General features: G+C 37.8%; 1 protein-coding gene across 4 annotated transcripts in view; it reads right to left on the bottom strand.

The window, feature by feature from the left end:
* Positions 1-4435: 4435 nt before the first annotated feature.
* The window catches only part of LOC127644541 (TLE family member 5-like), a 30369-nt gene continuing 17181 nt past the window's right edge, over positions 4436-17623 (bottom strand). For 2 of the 4 annotated variants that reach the window (XM_052127744.1, XM_052127743.1), the window contains 6 exons: positions 15882-15979; positions 13278-13341; positions 12518-12562; positions 10268-10330; positions 9981-10055; positions 4436-7288 (listed from right to left, as the gene is read on the bottom strand). In XM_052127744.1, the coding sequence (XP_051983704.1) occupies positions 7067-7288; positions 9981-10055; positions 10268-10330; positions 12518-12562; positions 13278-13341; positions 15882-15979 (567 nt within the window). In that variant the 3' untranslated portion in view covers positions 4436-7066. The remainder of the gene's footprint in view (positions 7289-9980; positions 10056-10267; positions 10331-12517; positions 12563-13277; positions 13342-15881; positions 15980-17623) is intronic. The other 2 variants (XM_052127745.1, XM_052127747.1) reach the window with 2 other exon arrangements.

The following is a 17623-nucleotide window of genomic DNA, read 5'->3' as shown; positions in this document are numbered from 1 at the left end:
CAGACAGTTGCATTACCTTCTAATATGACTTCTAACATGGCAAGCTTTTATAAAAATAATCATCATCAGCTTTCATCAGGTCCATCCACTGATCTTACTGTTCCTTCTGTGTCTCTTTCAACCTCAGCGGATGTGGCAGGTAAGTCAATAGCACAGCAGACTTTGTACATGCACTGTTTACATGCTACTTTTCAGTACACCACATTAAGTATGCCAATAAAAAACACTTGACTTGACTTAGTGCTGTAAGACTTTGAATATTAAAGTGCAAATTAACAGCTGACCACTCTTGTGGGTTTGCTAATGTTACAATTAAACACTGCAGAAGGGTAAAAACATGCCAGGCAGACATTGGTATGATGTAAGCAACACAGCTACAACTAATTAAATTGATAATTGGCGTGTTAGATTTATAGTGTGTGAATAATCAAGCATTGACTATAGTCAATCGTATTGGTGGCACCGAGGGACCACCCAAATCAAATTCTGCTTAGGGCCCCATAAAGGCTTGGACCGGCCCTGGTGTGCTATCAGGGTAGTTTGTCACAAAAGCCTTGCAACATTCTAGACATAAGGGGCAGCTGTGGCTCAGGTGGTAGAGCGGGTTGGTCACTAATCGCAGGGTTGGTGGTTGGATTCAATGCCCACATGACTCCACATGCCGAAGTGTCCTTGGGCAAGACACTGAACCCCAAGTTGCTCCCAATGGTAGGCTAGTGCCTTACATAGCAGCTCTGCCATCATTGGTGTGTGAATGCGTGCGAGACGCAGTGTCAAGCGCTTTGAATATCGCCAAGGTTAAAAAGGCACTATATTGGCAGCCATATCACCCTGCAGCTCTTGACTGGTTGCCAACTAAAGCAAAGCAGGGTTGAGCCTGGCCAGTACCTGGATGGGAGACCTCCTGGGGAAAACCAAGGTTGCTGCTGGAAGTGGTATTAGGGAGGCCAGCAGGGGGTGCCCACCCTATGGTCTGTGTGGGTCCTAATGCCCCAGTATAGTGATGGGGTCACTATACTGTAAAAAGGCACCGTCCTTCGGATGAGATGTTAAACTGAGTTCCTGACTCTCTGTGGTCATTAAAAATCCCAGGACACTTCTCGTAAATAGTAGGTGTGTACCCCAGGTGTCCTGGCCAAATTCCCCCCATTCGCCCCTATCTATCATGGCATCCTAATAATCCTGAATTGGCTACATCACTCTACTCTCTCCTCTCCACCAATAGCTGGTGTGTGGGGGCGTTCTGGCGCACTATGGCTGCCGTCGCATCATCCAGGTGGATGCTGCACACTGGTGGCGGTTGAGGAGAGTCCCCCTATACTATGTAAAGCGCTTTGAGTGCCTAGAAAACGCTATATAAATGTAAGGAATTATTAATTATTATTATATAAGTGCAGGCCATTTACCATTCTGGCAAGGTTTGTTTATGGTTATACAAAAGAAATAAATAAACATTAGCTAACGTTCTGATACAAGTTATAATTAGGTTGTTGCCCCAAAAACCATTGTTTGTGGTTTAAAAAATAAAACCTAAAAATTATATTTTGCTAACTTTCTGTATTAGTTTTGAATAAGGTTATCACAAAACAAAACAAAAAAAAAACTGAAACATTCTGGGAACGTTAGTTTATGGTTATGAAATAAACTAAGAGAACGATCTTAGAATGTTAGACTGCTGGGTTCAAAACGCTTGGCGAATCGGTTCAACCGAATCACTGAAAAGAACCGATTCAACAGAGCCGCTTGTTCACGAATTGGACTCTACAGTCTGTGACAGCGAGCCAATTTGCAGCCAACGTGCGGTGGAGCCCACACTGACTGTATGATTGTGATTGTTGACATTAAATAGGCGGAGAACGAAAGCTGCTTTTAAGGTCGACCGCTTACATTTGCGGTATGAAGAGTAGGGATAGGGATTAGGTAAATAGGATACAGCGGAGTAAAAATGCGAATCGTTTTGGTATAAATTATGTGTTTTAAACTCAACTGTTTAATTAACAGTACTGTTTGAATGTGGGTAAACAGCAGCAAAATGCTCAGATCACTGTTCAAACTGCTCATATCATAACACGGAACATATTGTACAAACATTGCAGCCTTAACATCTCTTTCCACGACGGGGCGCCCAGCATCGCCCTCATTGGCTAATGACATAAACGCCAAGGCCAATGAGTGACTCGAGCGCCCACGTTGGGTCATGACACTCACTTTGATCTGGACCAATAGTGAAGCAGGACTTCGCTGTCACTGCAGCATAATAGATAATGTAGACGTTTGCGTTTTGAGTCGGAAATGACAGCGGAGCCAATCAGGAAGCATGCTGAAATATGTGACTATTTATGAGATAATGATTCCCTTTTACAGGTTGCATACAACATGAATATATACGCATGTATGAGTTAATATTAGAATTATGTGAAAATATTCAATTAATGTGGGTTCAATGGCAGAGTTCAAATAAAACTCCATGGCAATTAAACAGAACTGTAAACACAACATCTGTTTATCAACATAAGCTCCAATACCTTAAACAGGCCTACATAATTAAATATGCAGGTGCCCTAACATGCTCAGCTCAGCTAAATTACTCATTTTAAATAGTTTAAATAAGTTTGTTCCAAAACAGAGTACATCTGAAAACAATGTGTTATGGAGTAAAACACATTTAAGTAAAGGAATGAAAAAAGCAAAATATGATAATAGAAAATTAATAAAGGGCCAAATGCATTTTTTTCCCCTGTTCATTAACTACATTCAGACATGCAACTCTATAGCTGACATAAGATTGAAGGAGAAGTAAAGCATTGAAGCGAGATATCAGGAAAGAGGGGGAGAAGTGGTGCAGTGAGGTGGAAGTAAAACAGGGGAATGAAAAGTGAGAGACAGTGAGAGCGAACACCGCCTGAATGTGTTCAATGAAATATCATGTCAGAGCGCTCTGCCATCAGTCATGTCTCCATCAAGATGCACGAGAGAGAGACACAGAGAGAGAGAGAGAGAGAGAGAGAGAGAGAGAGAGAGAGAGAGAGAGAGAGAGAGAGAGAATGAGCTTAGGCAGTTCTAATTGGATGCAATAGGGCAGAAGACGACGAGAAAAAAGACAGACCGAATTTAAGGTGGATTGTCATTTTTTTTTTTTTTTTTTTTTTAACAGATCTATATGAAATCCGGATACACAACACTAAATGTCTAAACATTTAACAATATTTGAGCAAATCCCTTTAATGAACTCTCTAAAATATATATATTATTTAAAAATAATTCCAATAATAAATAAATAAATAAATAAATATATATATATATATATATATATATATATAAAAAATACAATATAAAAAAGTGCATATAATGAATGTAATTTACAGAATATCTTGTTTATTACATGACCTATGGTGTAAAATAATAATAAAAAAATACTAGGTACAAATAATAATAAAAAATATGACAATTTGAAAAAGTAAAAGTGATTAGAATAAATATAAAATGTGCAAAAACAATGCATGTAATATATATATATATATATAAATATAATTACATCTATGATCTATTGTTTAAAATGATAAAAACTAACTAACTAAAAAAAAAAAAAAAGACAATTAGAAAATATAAAAATTAAGAAAAACAAAATGTGCACATCAATGCATGTAATGGCCTTTACGTGATATCTTGTTTATTACATCTATTATTTGCGGCGTTTAAAAAATAGCTACTAATTACGCAATTAGTAAAAACTACGATTTAAAAAGGTAAAAGTGAAAAAGCAAAACAAACATACGATGCTTGTAATATACAAGCCATCGTATGACATTATGATACAAATACATACAAAAAAGAAAATTTTAAAGGTTAAGTGAAAAAAAAAAATGTGCACATAAATAATGCATGTAATACAGAAGGTATGGATATATTGTATATTACATCTATGATCTGTGGTGAAATGATTGATAATCTAATTACCGCTGCAGCAGGTTAATGTGTGTTTCTACAGCAATGATCACACGCTGAGGACTCGATCTGTGCACATGAAAATGACAAACACCGATGACTTGTAATTCCTGCTCATTATTATACACAAATGACGTACATAAAACCTGCCTCGTCGGTTATAAGCAAATGCGTAATTTAATAATGCTGATACATCACTTAATGTCATCAAACAAAGGATTTAATTTCTTATTTATGCAACACACAGTGCAATTACTGTAAGTCGACAGTGCCACCTGCAGGAGGGAAGGGAAACTGCATCCTGACCAAAAAAAGAAAGAAAAGCATACTCACCCTCATGACGGTACAAACCTGTCTGACTTTCTTCTGGACAACACAAAAGAAGACATTCTTAAGAATGTTCATGCCGCTTTTTTCCACGCAATATATCTGTCTGGCGATTTGCGTGCCACTGCTGAACAACATTTTAGTTTTAACGGTGAAAAAACAACAACAGCAGAATTGATAAAGGTCCAATGAATCGTTTATTTGTAAGGCACGATAAATACTTCCTTACTGCTCAATCTCTCATTCAGGTATAGTAAAAGTAAAACATTTTAACCTTGCCTTTTTCTTCCAACAATTTTCTTTAAATTAAGTTATAATAGCTTTTTTCATCAACACTAACAACATACATTTCCATCAAGTACATTGTTACATACAACACAAACACACACACACACTCTTTAAAAATAACTACTACAAAGCTTAAAAATGTTGCAAATGTTTTATAAGTACTGTCACCACATGAAGGAGGGGCTACATATAGAAAAAGATGATCACATCATGATCAAATGCACAAGTTGCACCTGACTGAAAATTGTTTAAGTAACTTTTTAGGGTCAACCAGTCCCATTCAGCTGATGTTTAGGTGACCAAAACAAAGACAGAGCTACTTAACAGAAGGTTTATTCATTAGCAACTATAGCTAGTTGAGGCCAGTCAGTAAATGTGCATCTAATCAAATAGTAAGGTAATCATTAATAATGTAAACGATTATAGATGTCTGCACATTACAGCATTCACAATCAAAACTGCACTGAATGTCCTCTGGGACACATACAACATAAATGTAGCTTTATACATACAAAAAAGTTTACAAAATTATATGTATATTGATATATTTATATATGTATATAAACTGGCTCATCGCAACAGCACACCAATCAAACACACTTTTCGTTTGTCTGTAGTGTTTTGTTGTCATCCTATTTAAAGGGACAGTTCACCCAAAAATGAAAATTCTCTCATCATTTACTCACCCTCATGCCATCCCAGATGGGTATGACTTTCCTTCTTCAGCAGAACACAAATGAAGGTGTTTTGAAGGATCTCTCAACTCTGTAGGTCCATATAATGCAAAAGAATGGTGGCAAAATTTTGAAGACCCAAAATCCACTTAAATAGAGCAAACCATAAGACACCAGCGGATAAATCCATGCGTTCAGACATGATAGGTGTGGGTGAGAAACGGATCAATATTTAAGCCATTTCTGTCAATCTTCTCCGGCCCAGTAGGGGGCAATATGTTTCTCACCCACATCCATCACATCGCTTCAGAAGATAGGGAATTAATCACCGCCTGGAGTCGCCTGGACTATTTTTCTGTTGCTCTTATGTGATTTTTGGAGCCACAAAAGGTCTGATCACCATCCACTTGCATTGTATGGACCTACACAGCTGAAATATTCTTCTAAAAACAGTCATTTGAGTTCAGCAGATGATATAAATTCACAAACATCTGGGATGACTAGAAAAATGGTTTTGAGATCCAGTGAAGCAAACAGCAAAAAAAATAAATCTAAATATTAAAATAAAAACAAGTGATAAAATCGAAAAATCAAACAAGAAGTTAATTTAAAGATTATAATGACAGTATACAATCCAGATCAGATCTTAGTATGTATACGACCCACACTTAAACTGCAAGCGTTTCTTAGAATATATTAGCACTGGCGAACTGAAAAACAAGTAAAAACAAGGAATCATGGGACACGCGCTGATATTCGAGGACACATACGAGACATGAATGTCCAGAAACACACAATTAGAAAATACCCAATGCACCAATGCTTATGTACAGCCATAGGTAGTCATGTCTTTATAACTTGGCTACGTTCAAAATGGAATACTAGCATTCTACAAAGTACATTCTGTGAACTGCTTACTGTTTTTTTTTTGTTTTAGCACGTGGAATAGTATGCACTATACTATACGATAAATATGCCAAACATCGTGTCGCATGTTTAAAGGGATATTTTGGGTTAAATACGAGTTAAGCTCAATGGACAGCATTTGTTTTTGCATTACATTGATACCCCCCCAAAAAAATATGTATAAAAAAAACTGACTCATCCCTCCGTATCTTCAAAACAAACAACAAAAATGGAGGTTACGTTGAGGCACTTACAATGGAAGTGAATGGGGCCAATGTTTGGAGGGTTTAAAGGCAGAAATGTGAAGCTTTTTATTTTATAAAAGCACTTACATTAATGTTTCTGTTAAAACTCGTCTATTATTTGAGCTGCAAACTTGTTTAAATCATCGTTTTCAAAGTCAATTTAGTGTTTACGTTGTAATGGAGATGAAGTTTGAAATTGGCTTTAACTTTACACAGAAAAAGTTGAAAGTTATTTTATCACACTAAAATCACGTTTACACGCATATCATTAACATCTTGTGGCTATACGTTTGGAACAGTGAGTATTTTATTGGCCCCATTCACTTCCATTGTAAGTGCCTTAATGAAACAATTATTATTATTTATTTTTTTTAAGAAAAAGAGGGACGAGTCAAACCTAATTTTGGTGGTAATCAACATTATGCCACCACAAATGCATTGTACCTCTTATAGAGCCAGAAAGTTGGTTGCTAGGGCATTGCAATGTGGTTGCTAATGACAAAGCTAAAAGAATGAGACTTAAAATGCAGTACTCAGGAGGAAAGATTGGCTTTAATCATGTATGAGACAAATGAGTAGAGAGTAGTGTGTTTGGATTCCTTCACAACTCTCTCTTTCTCTGGTTGTTCTGCACTCTATACTTACAGAACTCAAACCACAGAATCAGAGTCTCAACAAACGCTAGTCAGATTTGTCACCATCTTCGTCACGGTGGCCGTCGGCCCCGTCGCGAGAGTTCTTGTCCTCCTTGGCGAGGTGCGCGTGTGATGCGAGGATGCTGGACAGCGACAGGAGCCCGGAGTTGGCGGCGGAGAGGTTGGGCTGGTTCAAGCCCAGGGGCAGAGGGGTCATGGGTAACGCCAAACCCTGGAGCTGAGAAAGCTGGTGAACCTGAAGCTGCTGCTGCGATAACACAAACAAACAGGCGAACGTGCAAAGGTGGAGGTTACAGAGAGATACAGATCACACACACACACACACACACACACACACACACACACACACACACACACAGTTCTCAACATTGTTGGGGCTTATGTGTTAATACAGGCAAATAATCTTAAGGTAATGCGGTTACTGAAAAAATGACCATCTAACAACTAATATAGTTTCTTTGCATGTCATCCACGCGCGCACCTGCCATTGACTGTTCTGAAGACTCAGTCTTAACGCGCAAGCGTTTAACGCGTTTAAGTGCTCACGGTCAAAAGATAATATTTTGAAAGGCTGAGCGCTTGTCCGTGCACATGAGATGGAAAAATGCATGGAAAAACAAACTATACCCTAGCTTTAGAGGCCAAAGTATACTTCAGTTCTGTCTCGTGATCACTTAGATGCTCAACCTATCAAAGTATTCTCTTTTGACCAAGAGAGCATACGGATGCGTTGAGCACATGCGCACTACGACTGACTCTTTAGTACAGTCAAAGGCAAGCGCATATACAGATGACGTGCAAAGACGCGGACTGTCTGCCTGTCTAGAAAAACTGGGCTGCACGTAGACAGTCACCACATACTTTGCTGATGATGAAATTTGCATCACAGCACTGTGTGCAAGACATAGCTGGACATGGGAAAACAACGTTTACCCTTGCCTTAATTTTGATCTGTATTGCAGATTGAAATACTCCAATTACTTTTTCGTTTTGTCATCATTTACTTAACCTCATGTCGCTCTAATGCATAATTTTCTTTCGTCTGTGGAACACTAAGAGGTTTAGCTGAATGTCCAGGCTTCTCTTTTTCGTACAATGAGAGTAAATGGGAATGGCTTTCCCATTGGTTGTACCATAAAATTAGTCCATACTACACGTGTGCTATTTTACAAGTCTTCTAAAGCCATAAAATATCTTTGTGTGACAAACAGAACTAATGTAAAGGTTTTAGCTGAAAATCTTCATCTCCACCAAATGGAGTGGTGGTGGCGTAGTGGGCTAAATCACTGAACTGGTAAGCAGAAGGTTGCTGGTTTGATCCCCACAGCCACAACAATTGTGTCCTGGAGCAAGACACTTAACTCCAGGTTGCTCCGGGGGGGATTGTCCCTGTAATAAGTGCACTGTAAGTTGCTTTGGAGAAAAGCAGTTTTGAACAACCTTTCCTCCTTTCTTAATTTTTAAGGCCCTATATGGTCCCAGAGATATGGGGCTCTCAATGTGGCTCCATGCACAAACTGCTACATTTTACCCATTTTCAATGGTCGAAAACCAAATATAGATCACATGGTATTAGGCTTGTTTTTCTTATCCAAAAAAGGTCTAAAAAAGACAAATGATGTAACAAACTGTAGGCACTAAAACCATATGGGCAATAATCAAATAACTTTTTTCCTCTGAATTCTTTAGTCGTCCCAAATTAAATCCTCATGTGGATTTCCATTTCCGTGAGAAACGATTTCTTCCATTTAGATTTTTGTTTTGGAACAACCTACTTTTTTGAAACTTCATATGCCATTGGTCTGTTTGATTAGCATAAAATATGCTTTGTATCATATAGAGATGCTAGTGACAAAAATTATTAAAAACATTTGATTGTTTTAATCCTTTATAACATGCGTGTGAATACGTTTTTGGGTGTGGTCCATAATCGCCCACTTGATGCTTGTCTGCAGAACAAATTTGTCAGGGCTGTCAATTTAATGCACTTAATTATATGAATAAGAACAAGTTAAACCACCCCCGCCCCGCAATTAATCATGCCCCTGTCCCTGTACTACATTCTGTAAAGAACCAGTTTTTATGAATTTGTGACAGTAGGGGGCAGTCAGCACTCCAGCTGTACAGGCAACATGCCTAATCAAACTAACAAGCAGGCAGCAAAGCCTTCGACAAATGCACTTTTACATTCAAATACAGCTGGAAGGAGCACAACAGAATGCTGGGTCTTTGAGAAAGGTTTTTCTTGACACTCTTCATGACTAGAGACGCCGAAAACTAGCGAGACACGATGCAGCTGAAGTGAGACAAAAACGTACGCCTGACACACAAGTATATAGACCTGATCAGCAATTAAAAATAGATCGGACGGAAGCCAATGGTAAATGGTCTGCACTTATATAGCGCCTATTTAAGCCTTAACGGTATTCAAAGCGCTTTACGCTGTAACTCCATTCACCCATTCACACACCAATGGCGGCAGAGCTGCTATGTAAGGTGCTAGCCTGCCATTGGGAGCAACTTGGGGTTCAGTGTCTTGCCCAAGGACACTTCGGCATGTGGAGTCGTGTGGGCTGGGATTCAAACCACCAACCCTGTGATTAGTGGCCGACCCGCTCTACCAACTGAGGCCAAAGCCACAGCCGCCCCAATACTAGGATTACAATTTTTTGTCAGGAGCATCTCTAGTTGTTACACATTTGGTTGATTTGACATGGAATAACCCAATATAGTTCAAAGGTCAAATGGACAAATTTTCTAGTGCATTTACAGTACTTTTATTTTTGGTCAATTTTGGATAATATACTGTATGTCTCTGACATTCTGCTAAATTCTGTTGCGTTCCAGAATTCACCAGAAGAACATGACGGTGAGTAAATGATGACAGAATTGCCATTTTTAGCTGAACTAACCCTTTAAGATGAAAATAAATAGCTTACCCTAATGATGGAGTTCATTTCAGGAGGGGTGACCTGTTTGGCTCGATCTATCGCCCCCAGGACCTGCTGTTGGTGCTACACACACACACACACACACACACACTCTTATTAACATCTTTACACATGTTTTACAATACAACACGTACTATCTCCAAGTAGAAATTACCACATCCAAAACAAACAAAACCATCTTCAGAGCACAAACCAATTGAACATGTATTGCATCAAACTAATGATGTCATTATAGTTTAATGTATCTATAAATAAATAAAATCACAAAGTCGGACCTCTTGAGACAGGTAGGGCAACACCTGAGCACAGATCCCATTCAATCTCTTCACAATCTCCGCCTGCAGACAAAACACACATATCTCTTGGGTTTACCTGCAATGAGACAGCTGGGAATGCTCTTGCAGTTTGCTGATTTTGCACAAAGGCACAAGAACAAAGACAGTTTGGCCATGTAGGCTGACAATGTTTGATGGAGGGCAGCAACTAAATTTAGGATGCTGCATAAGCACAAATAAGCATATAACTAGGATGCATAAACACTGCATACAATCTGGGCCTGCAGAATTTAAATTGCCAAAGTTCTACATATCTCTAACCCTATAATTTATTAAATATTATATCTAATCTGACAACGCATTGAGCTAACAATAGGAGCATAGTACTTTCAGCTCTGTTTAGCATACAGTGATGTCTATCTTCTACATCATAAGGGGGGAGATTTCAAAATTAGTTGTTTTTGCAGGGTGGAGAGTAATTTTTGAATGATTAAACTTACAATATGTTTTTATAGTACAATGACCTCTTATATCTAAAAATACTAAGAGAAATTTACTTTAACAAAAGTATGGTAACAGACCAGCCTATCCCTGTGTATAAGTAAAATATTGATGCTGCCACTTTTCTAAGGTTATTTACTACATGTAGTTTTGCCCTGAAAATCATAGGCGAAAATTGCTATTTTGAACCCCTCTCCACAAAATAACAGATTACTCTGTAAATATTGATCCATTGCATTTAATTTGGCTTTCATCATCATTTATGGTTCAAGGTTTCACAATACGGTTATCATTTAATTGAACTCTTCTCATTGACAGTATTGCATGAATATAAAGACCCCTTAAACCCAAATCAGTTTAATTGACAGAATCGGCGATGTTTACACGGCATCATATAAAGTTGGCGAGATAATATAAATCTATAAATTGCATCTTCCTCGAGTTACATTCGACTGTCACTCAATTTTAAAGGTTACATGCAGGTGCCGTGGGCGTTGTGCATCACGAGCACATCATACAGACATGTCCGACCCTGAACCTTTATTTCCGCCGCCAAAGGGTGGGACATAGTAGTACTCTTGACTGAGAACATATAGGCTACTATATGGGGGTTCAGGTGAAACCACTGAGAGAAATTAAAAAGTCTGAATAGACCATTTTTATATTTTGTGGGACTTTATCATCAGAAGCAGAGAACTATACTAGCCAGGCTAACTAATAATAATAATTTCTATGAATTATAATGACAGATGATGACATCTCTGGTTTATTTTCACAAAATTATAACAAAAAACTGTTTGTCATGAAAGGCACTTAACATGCTGATTAATAAAGCTAAAGTCAGATGGGAAAAGATGTGACACGAGAACTTGTCCTGTCACAATCCTGCTTTAGCTGAACCGAGTCATTTATCAGAAAGATGAAGATAGTTTCACTTTAAGTTATTCACATTTTCTGCAGTGTGCTTTAGCTAAATATGCCAGTTTCCATCTTCTTTTCTGCTCACCGTGTCTCCACTGCTGTTGTTAAAATCTACGTAGCCTAATCAGTCTTTATGTGACGCCTCATGTATATAGCGAGGGAGAGAGGCAACACACGGAGCAGGAAATGAAGCGTGTTCGGCGCTTGAGAAAAAGATGATATAGTGCCGACCGCCCCCGAGCGCTTATGCCGTGTATAGCTCCATTGTTTTGATGCGCTTCTCACTAAAACTGTAGAGATGTTAAGACAACCGTTGTCATTATCTCACAGTCCAGATGGAACCAGGCCGGGGTTCGGACTCTGACAAGGCACGCTGATTGGTGACCGCTGGTATACAGGATAGTAAATTATAGCCCCTGTATCATCATAGTGTCATTACACCTTTTAAAATCCTACAATTTGTATTATTATTATTATTTTCTAGTTTAAATTAGATTGATATTTTTGAGGACTGTGTTTAAATGCAGGATTATGTTGATTTCGGTAACACTTTACAATACGGTTTCATTCGTTAACATTAGTTAATGCATTAGGTATCATGAACAAACATTTAACAACATACTTGCTTAGTCATTTATGAATCGTTGTTGATGTTAGTTAATAAAAAAAACAATTGTAAATTTTTAGTTCATGTTAAGTAATGGAACCTTATTGTAAAGTGTTAATTTATTCATTTCTTCTAGTTATGCAGATTTTGTGAGGGCCTACAGTATATACGGTATTGCACAGAGAGGAGACAATAATCTGACAAAGTATTCAGATTCTTACCTGTTTGTGCATTTCAATGTTGAGTCCATATGACATCTCATAATACTGCAGTCAGAGAATCATGAAAGAGGAGCACAGGTGAGAGCACAGTTTATAAGGGGGAGGGGAGAGTTTTTGAGATTTGCTCAGGGCTAAACCAGCTGATATTTCTGATCAGACACCGGCAGTCTGGCTCAGACACAGCGGTTACAGATATTCTTTCATATTGATCCCACAGTGAGAGATCAATATGCTTGTTCTGTCTCATGACTATGATTGAACTGATCAATGAAATGCTTGTGTGTGAATAACTGCAGACACTCAAGGGTTACAGGTGAAAAGAGAAGGAAAAAAAAACATGAAGAAAAAAGCTAACAAATAAATTGTGCAAACAAAATGAAAGAATAATGAAAAATAATGAAATAAAAAAAACTAAAGAAAGGAACATTTGACAAATAAAGGTTACTACATTCAATGGGCATACAAAATATTTAAAAAAAAAATGTCAAGATACAAAAAAAACGAATAAAAAATAAAAACAGCAGCAGCAAATGTGCAGTGAAACGTGGCTTGGACAAGACATAAAAAAAGTGATGTTATAGGAATATACAGTATATTGTAACAAGAGTGGTTGGACCTCACTAGTCAAGCAAGTTACGTTTTAGAAAGTATACATAGCAAAGAGCGCACTGGTTATGCTATATCACTCATATAAACACGGGTATGCTGCTCTGGCACTCTTTTTAATCCTTAGAAATGCAACTGTAATCTTTATACTCACCATAATATAATGCCGCTGCATTTCAGATTTTTCACTGGCCAGTTTATCACATTCCAACTTTAAACTAAGAGAGAAAGTGAGAGATTGAGATGGATGAACAGAGAGAGATAGAGAGAGAGAGAGAGAGAGAGAGAGAGAGAGAGAGAGAGAGAGAGAGAGAGAGGGAGAGAGAGAGAGAGAGGGAGAGAGAGAGAGGGGAGAGAGAGAGAGAGAGAGGGAGGGAGTAAGAGAGAGAAAGAGAGAGAGGGAGAGAGAGAGGGAGGGAAAGAGAGAGAGAGAGAGAGAGAGAGAGGGGAGGGAGAGAGAGAGAGAGGGAGGGAGAGAGAGAGAGAGAGAGAGAGAGAGAGGGAGAGAGAGAGAGAGAGAGAGAGAGAGAGAGAGAGGGAGAGAAGAAAAATTAGTTGGTTTTCAGTTTCTCATGCTATGGTATAAAAACCCTAATCACAAGCATATTTGTCATATGTATCATGATTAATTTATTCTGCATTCAAAAGTGTCCAATAATATGAAGGTTACCAAGATAAAGTGATTGATATTCGGCTGGTCATGTAATCTCGACATGAGGGGGCAGCACACTTATTATGTACAATTAGAGCTACGATTCTGGATAAATTGACAATTAAGATTTTTTTGTTGTTGCTTAGAATAAAATTGATTCTTTTACGATCCTGAAGAAAATAAAACGTTTATTTCAGTGATTTATAAAACCTGAGCATTAAGCTACTAAACAAAGTAACCTGTAATTTAATAAAGGTTCTGATGTGGTTTTTCTTTGCTTCAGTCTATTTGAAAAATGCAATAAACAAAAAGCAGGAAATGTAAGTTATAAATCAATAACATGCATCAAAAAGTCTAAAATCCACAAGAGGGCGCAACTAGTACATTATAAACTAAACAGCACGGCGTTATTATTGCCCCAAAAATAACGTATAAATGTATTCTAACTTGCTAAAGTGAAATAAAAAGCAAAACGAGAGGAATAAAATGCTTCATAAACAGTTCTGTTGACTTTGTGTTGCACTGGTAAATAAATAAGATAACATGCTTTAAAAAAAAAAAACCATTAATTCAAATAAAACAATAGAGCCTTCTGTGTTTCTTTTGTAAACGTCCCTTCAAGCTTTTAAAGTAATTATTCATGACCCAGTAATTAAATAGCTACCAGCAATTGTAGCTATTAAAATATAAAACTGAGCAGAGATTTCGTGGCACCCATATCCAGTCGTTGCAGCACCCCTAAGCTAGGCTAACTTCTTCGGTAGTTGCGTCTCCTAGTTTATTCAGCGTCTCGTGCAGTAGCACTGTTTTTAGACGCCATATCAAGTTAAAAATAACTGCATTTAAAAAAGTGCCTCGAAGCGAATTTCGAAATTTTATTTGACCGCCTTACATAAAGGCACGCCACTGGAACGTTAACATACATGGCTCAATCGATGCAATTCAGAAAAAAGATCCCGTGGGTGTCTGAATCGAGATCTTTTAATGATTAATCGGCTTTTTCTAGAATACTGATATTACTGGGGTTTTTGCATGTGAATGTACACTACCGTTCAACACGTGACTGAAATGTTTCTCATGATCTCAAAAATCTTTTGATCTGAAGTGTGTGTTTAAATGTTTGAAATTAGTTTTGTAGACAAAAACATAATTGTTAATTACGAAACTAAACCTACGAAACTTTGTAACGAGCCAATGTAACGAGCAAAAATGCATGACCATCTCTTTCATATAATAGGTTATCCTCAGAAATTACTTAAAAATACCCCAACAGGGTGATCGGGACACTGACGCAATATGCACAGCCATTCATTTGTGATAATGACTAGCTGATTGAACATTATGCTGCTCGTTAATGATAAATCCAGTTCAGATGGTTTCAAATTGTAGCGTAAATTTAGTATCAATTTAAGTGCGAACTTATTAATGAATCATTAATTGTGCGTGAAAGCGTTTGCCTGCAGGTTGAACGCACAGATACTTGCATATTCATGGTTAGCGACTGAGGCCCGCTATCTAAAGCGCCACAGACACATCTGGTGATCTGAAAACAGTCAGATATCTGAAAACATCAACACACTCGTCTGTTTATCCTACTCCATTTCCCTCTACCTTCCTGTGTGCTGTTTCTCTGATGTGTCCAATCTGACATGATCGCTCTAATCTCAGCTGCGGACAGATCATGACAGACAGGAAGCCGTTTTTCCAGGAGGAGCAGTGTTCACACCATCCTGTGGCAAGATTTTCAGGTAATAACGGATTTTGGTCCGTTCCTCACGCAAAACTATCGTATGGCTTCAAAAGAATCTGACAATAGTGCACGAATTGTATAGCCAATTTTATGTAGCTTTTTGTATCCTTTTTGGAGCTTAACAGCATCCCCCATTCACTTTCATTATTTGGGAAAGAGCTGCATGAACAGTCTGCATAATATCTCCTTTTGTCTTCCACAAAAATAAGTAATACATGTTTGGAGCAATATGAGGGTGAGTTTTCTCCTTTTGGGGGTTAACTATTTCTATAAGTCTACTAATGGTACATATAGATATATTTTTTTAATGTTCTGGGTACGTGCCTCAAACACTTTTGTCTGCCAGTGTTGTGTACCTGTGATATTGTGCCTGCAGGAACTGAAACTCATCCTTGATGCGATCACAAGAGTCCGATGTGGTGAATTTGAGTTGCTGTGCCGACTGAGACGACACCTGTTAAACAACCAATAAAATGAGAGATTAGATTTGACATTGAACAATTTTGACATCAACTGTGGTTGGTCACATTATATGACAACAAAGTCCCATTCAGGGCAAGTCAGTCCACTTTGGAACACTGCCGGGCAGCTATTTCCATGGACATAAGTGGCATAAAAAGAATTAGTGTTTGACTGTGCTTCCTTTTTAATTTATTGTATGCTTTTATACCTGCCGCATTTTTGTCCTTCCTAGTGTACACGTTTTTGTTTGTGTTGTCATGGACTTACATTGACACCCAGCGGATGGATGCAGCATCATTCACAATCAATAGTTTTCAGTTAAAGATTTAAAAAATGTTACAATTTAATATTCACCGTCAGCCATGATTCATTTAATCCAAGAGTGAGTGTCCAATAACGGGTTTGCTGGGATTAAGCAGCCCCCCATGAGCAAACCCTCTCCATGTAGAATATATCGTCATCATCTCATGTGAGCACTCATGATTTTATACATATATTTCAAGATTAGAATGAATTTCTTTAGAAGCAAAACGTTTTTAAATGGGAAAAATAAAAATGACTCAATGCACTTTTAATGCAAGTTTGTACACTTGCATGTATTCTTTTACAGTATACGACCATGGAAATAATTTATCAGTGTTTTATGCGGGTATATGAAATACTCTATTCTTATTGGTCAATGGCACCACCTAGCGGTCTGAACTCTGAGTAACTTCCGCATACCCATATATCAGACCGCTCATCCGGGTATTACGAATTTGTGAGCCATCTCTCCTGCTTCTCGGCTCACTGTGCAATCTGTAGGAGTAAGTTAATAAATAATCCAAATGCAAATCAACATTGCATGTGCTTTATTCATTTTTTAGCAAGTAGTCTTATGAGCAGTCAGATAAATAAATAAACGCCAACAGATCTCCGACATCTGGAGGTATATTTAAACTGTTCAGCAATTTCTTTACACATAAATAGATTTGTGCTTTGAAATTGTTAAGTACTCTTGTAAGGTTAGGCATACACTGTGCGAGTGCGGGAGATTGTGAGCCCCTGTACACGTTATGAGTCAGTTTATCTGATAATCGTACAGATGCAGTGATACACGACACGACTTTATGACCTGGCGAATTCCAAAATTTAAGGAATGTTCTACACTATATCTCGTTATAAAACAAAAGCCAGAGGAGATTGCTTTAATTCCTTGCGCTTTAGAAATAAAAAAAGAAGACTGGCATGGCCAGCGGTTGCATTTAGCTGAAAACTAATTTACAAAAAAAGGATTATTCCAAATGCTGTCTGACATTTGACATCGACAGATTTGGATTTTGAAGGGAGTCTGATGTCATGACTGCATACATCAATCATAACGTCAGTGTTAGGGATGCTCCGTTCAGGATTTTTACAACCGATCTTTTTGTCACCTGATCGGCCGATACCGATCCTTTTCTCAGGATCTCTGTCAAAACTGGCTTTATCTAAGCTTTCTGCACATCGTCACTTTTATTTTCATTTTCCTCTTCTCAGTTATATCACTTTGCCTAGTTTTTGCTGACAAAAAAGTTGAAAAGGTTTATTAAAAAAAGTGAATAAAAAAAGTTTCTTTTATTTCTTAATAAGACTTCAAACAAGTATAGGTTAAGAA

This window comes from Xyrauchen texanus, chromosome 6, assembly GCF_025860055.1.
Source record: "Xyrauchen texanus isolate HMW12.3.18 chromosome 6, RBS_HiC_50CHRs, whole genome shotgun sequence".
NCBI lineage: Eukaryota > Metazoa > Chordata > Actinopteri > Cypriniformes > Catostomidae > Xyrauchen > Xyrauchen texanus.
This window is presented reverse-complemented; position numbering and strand designations above follow the sequence as displayed.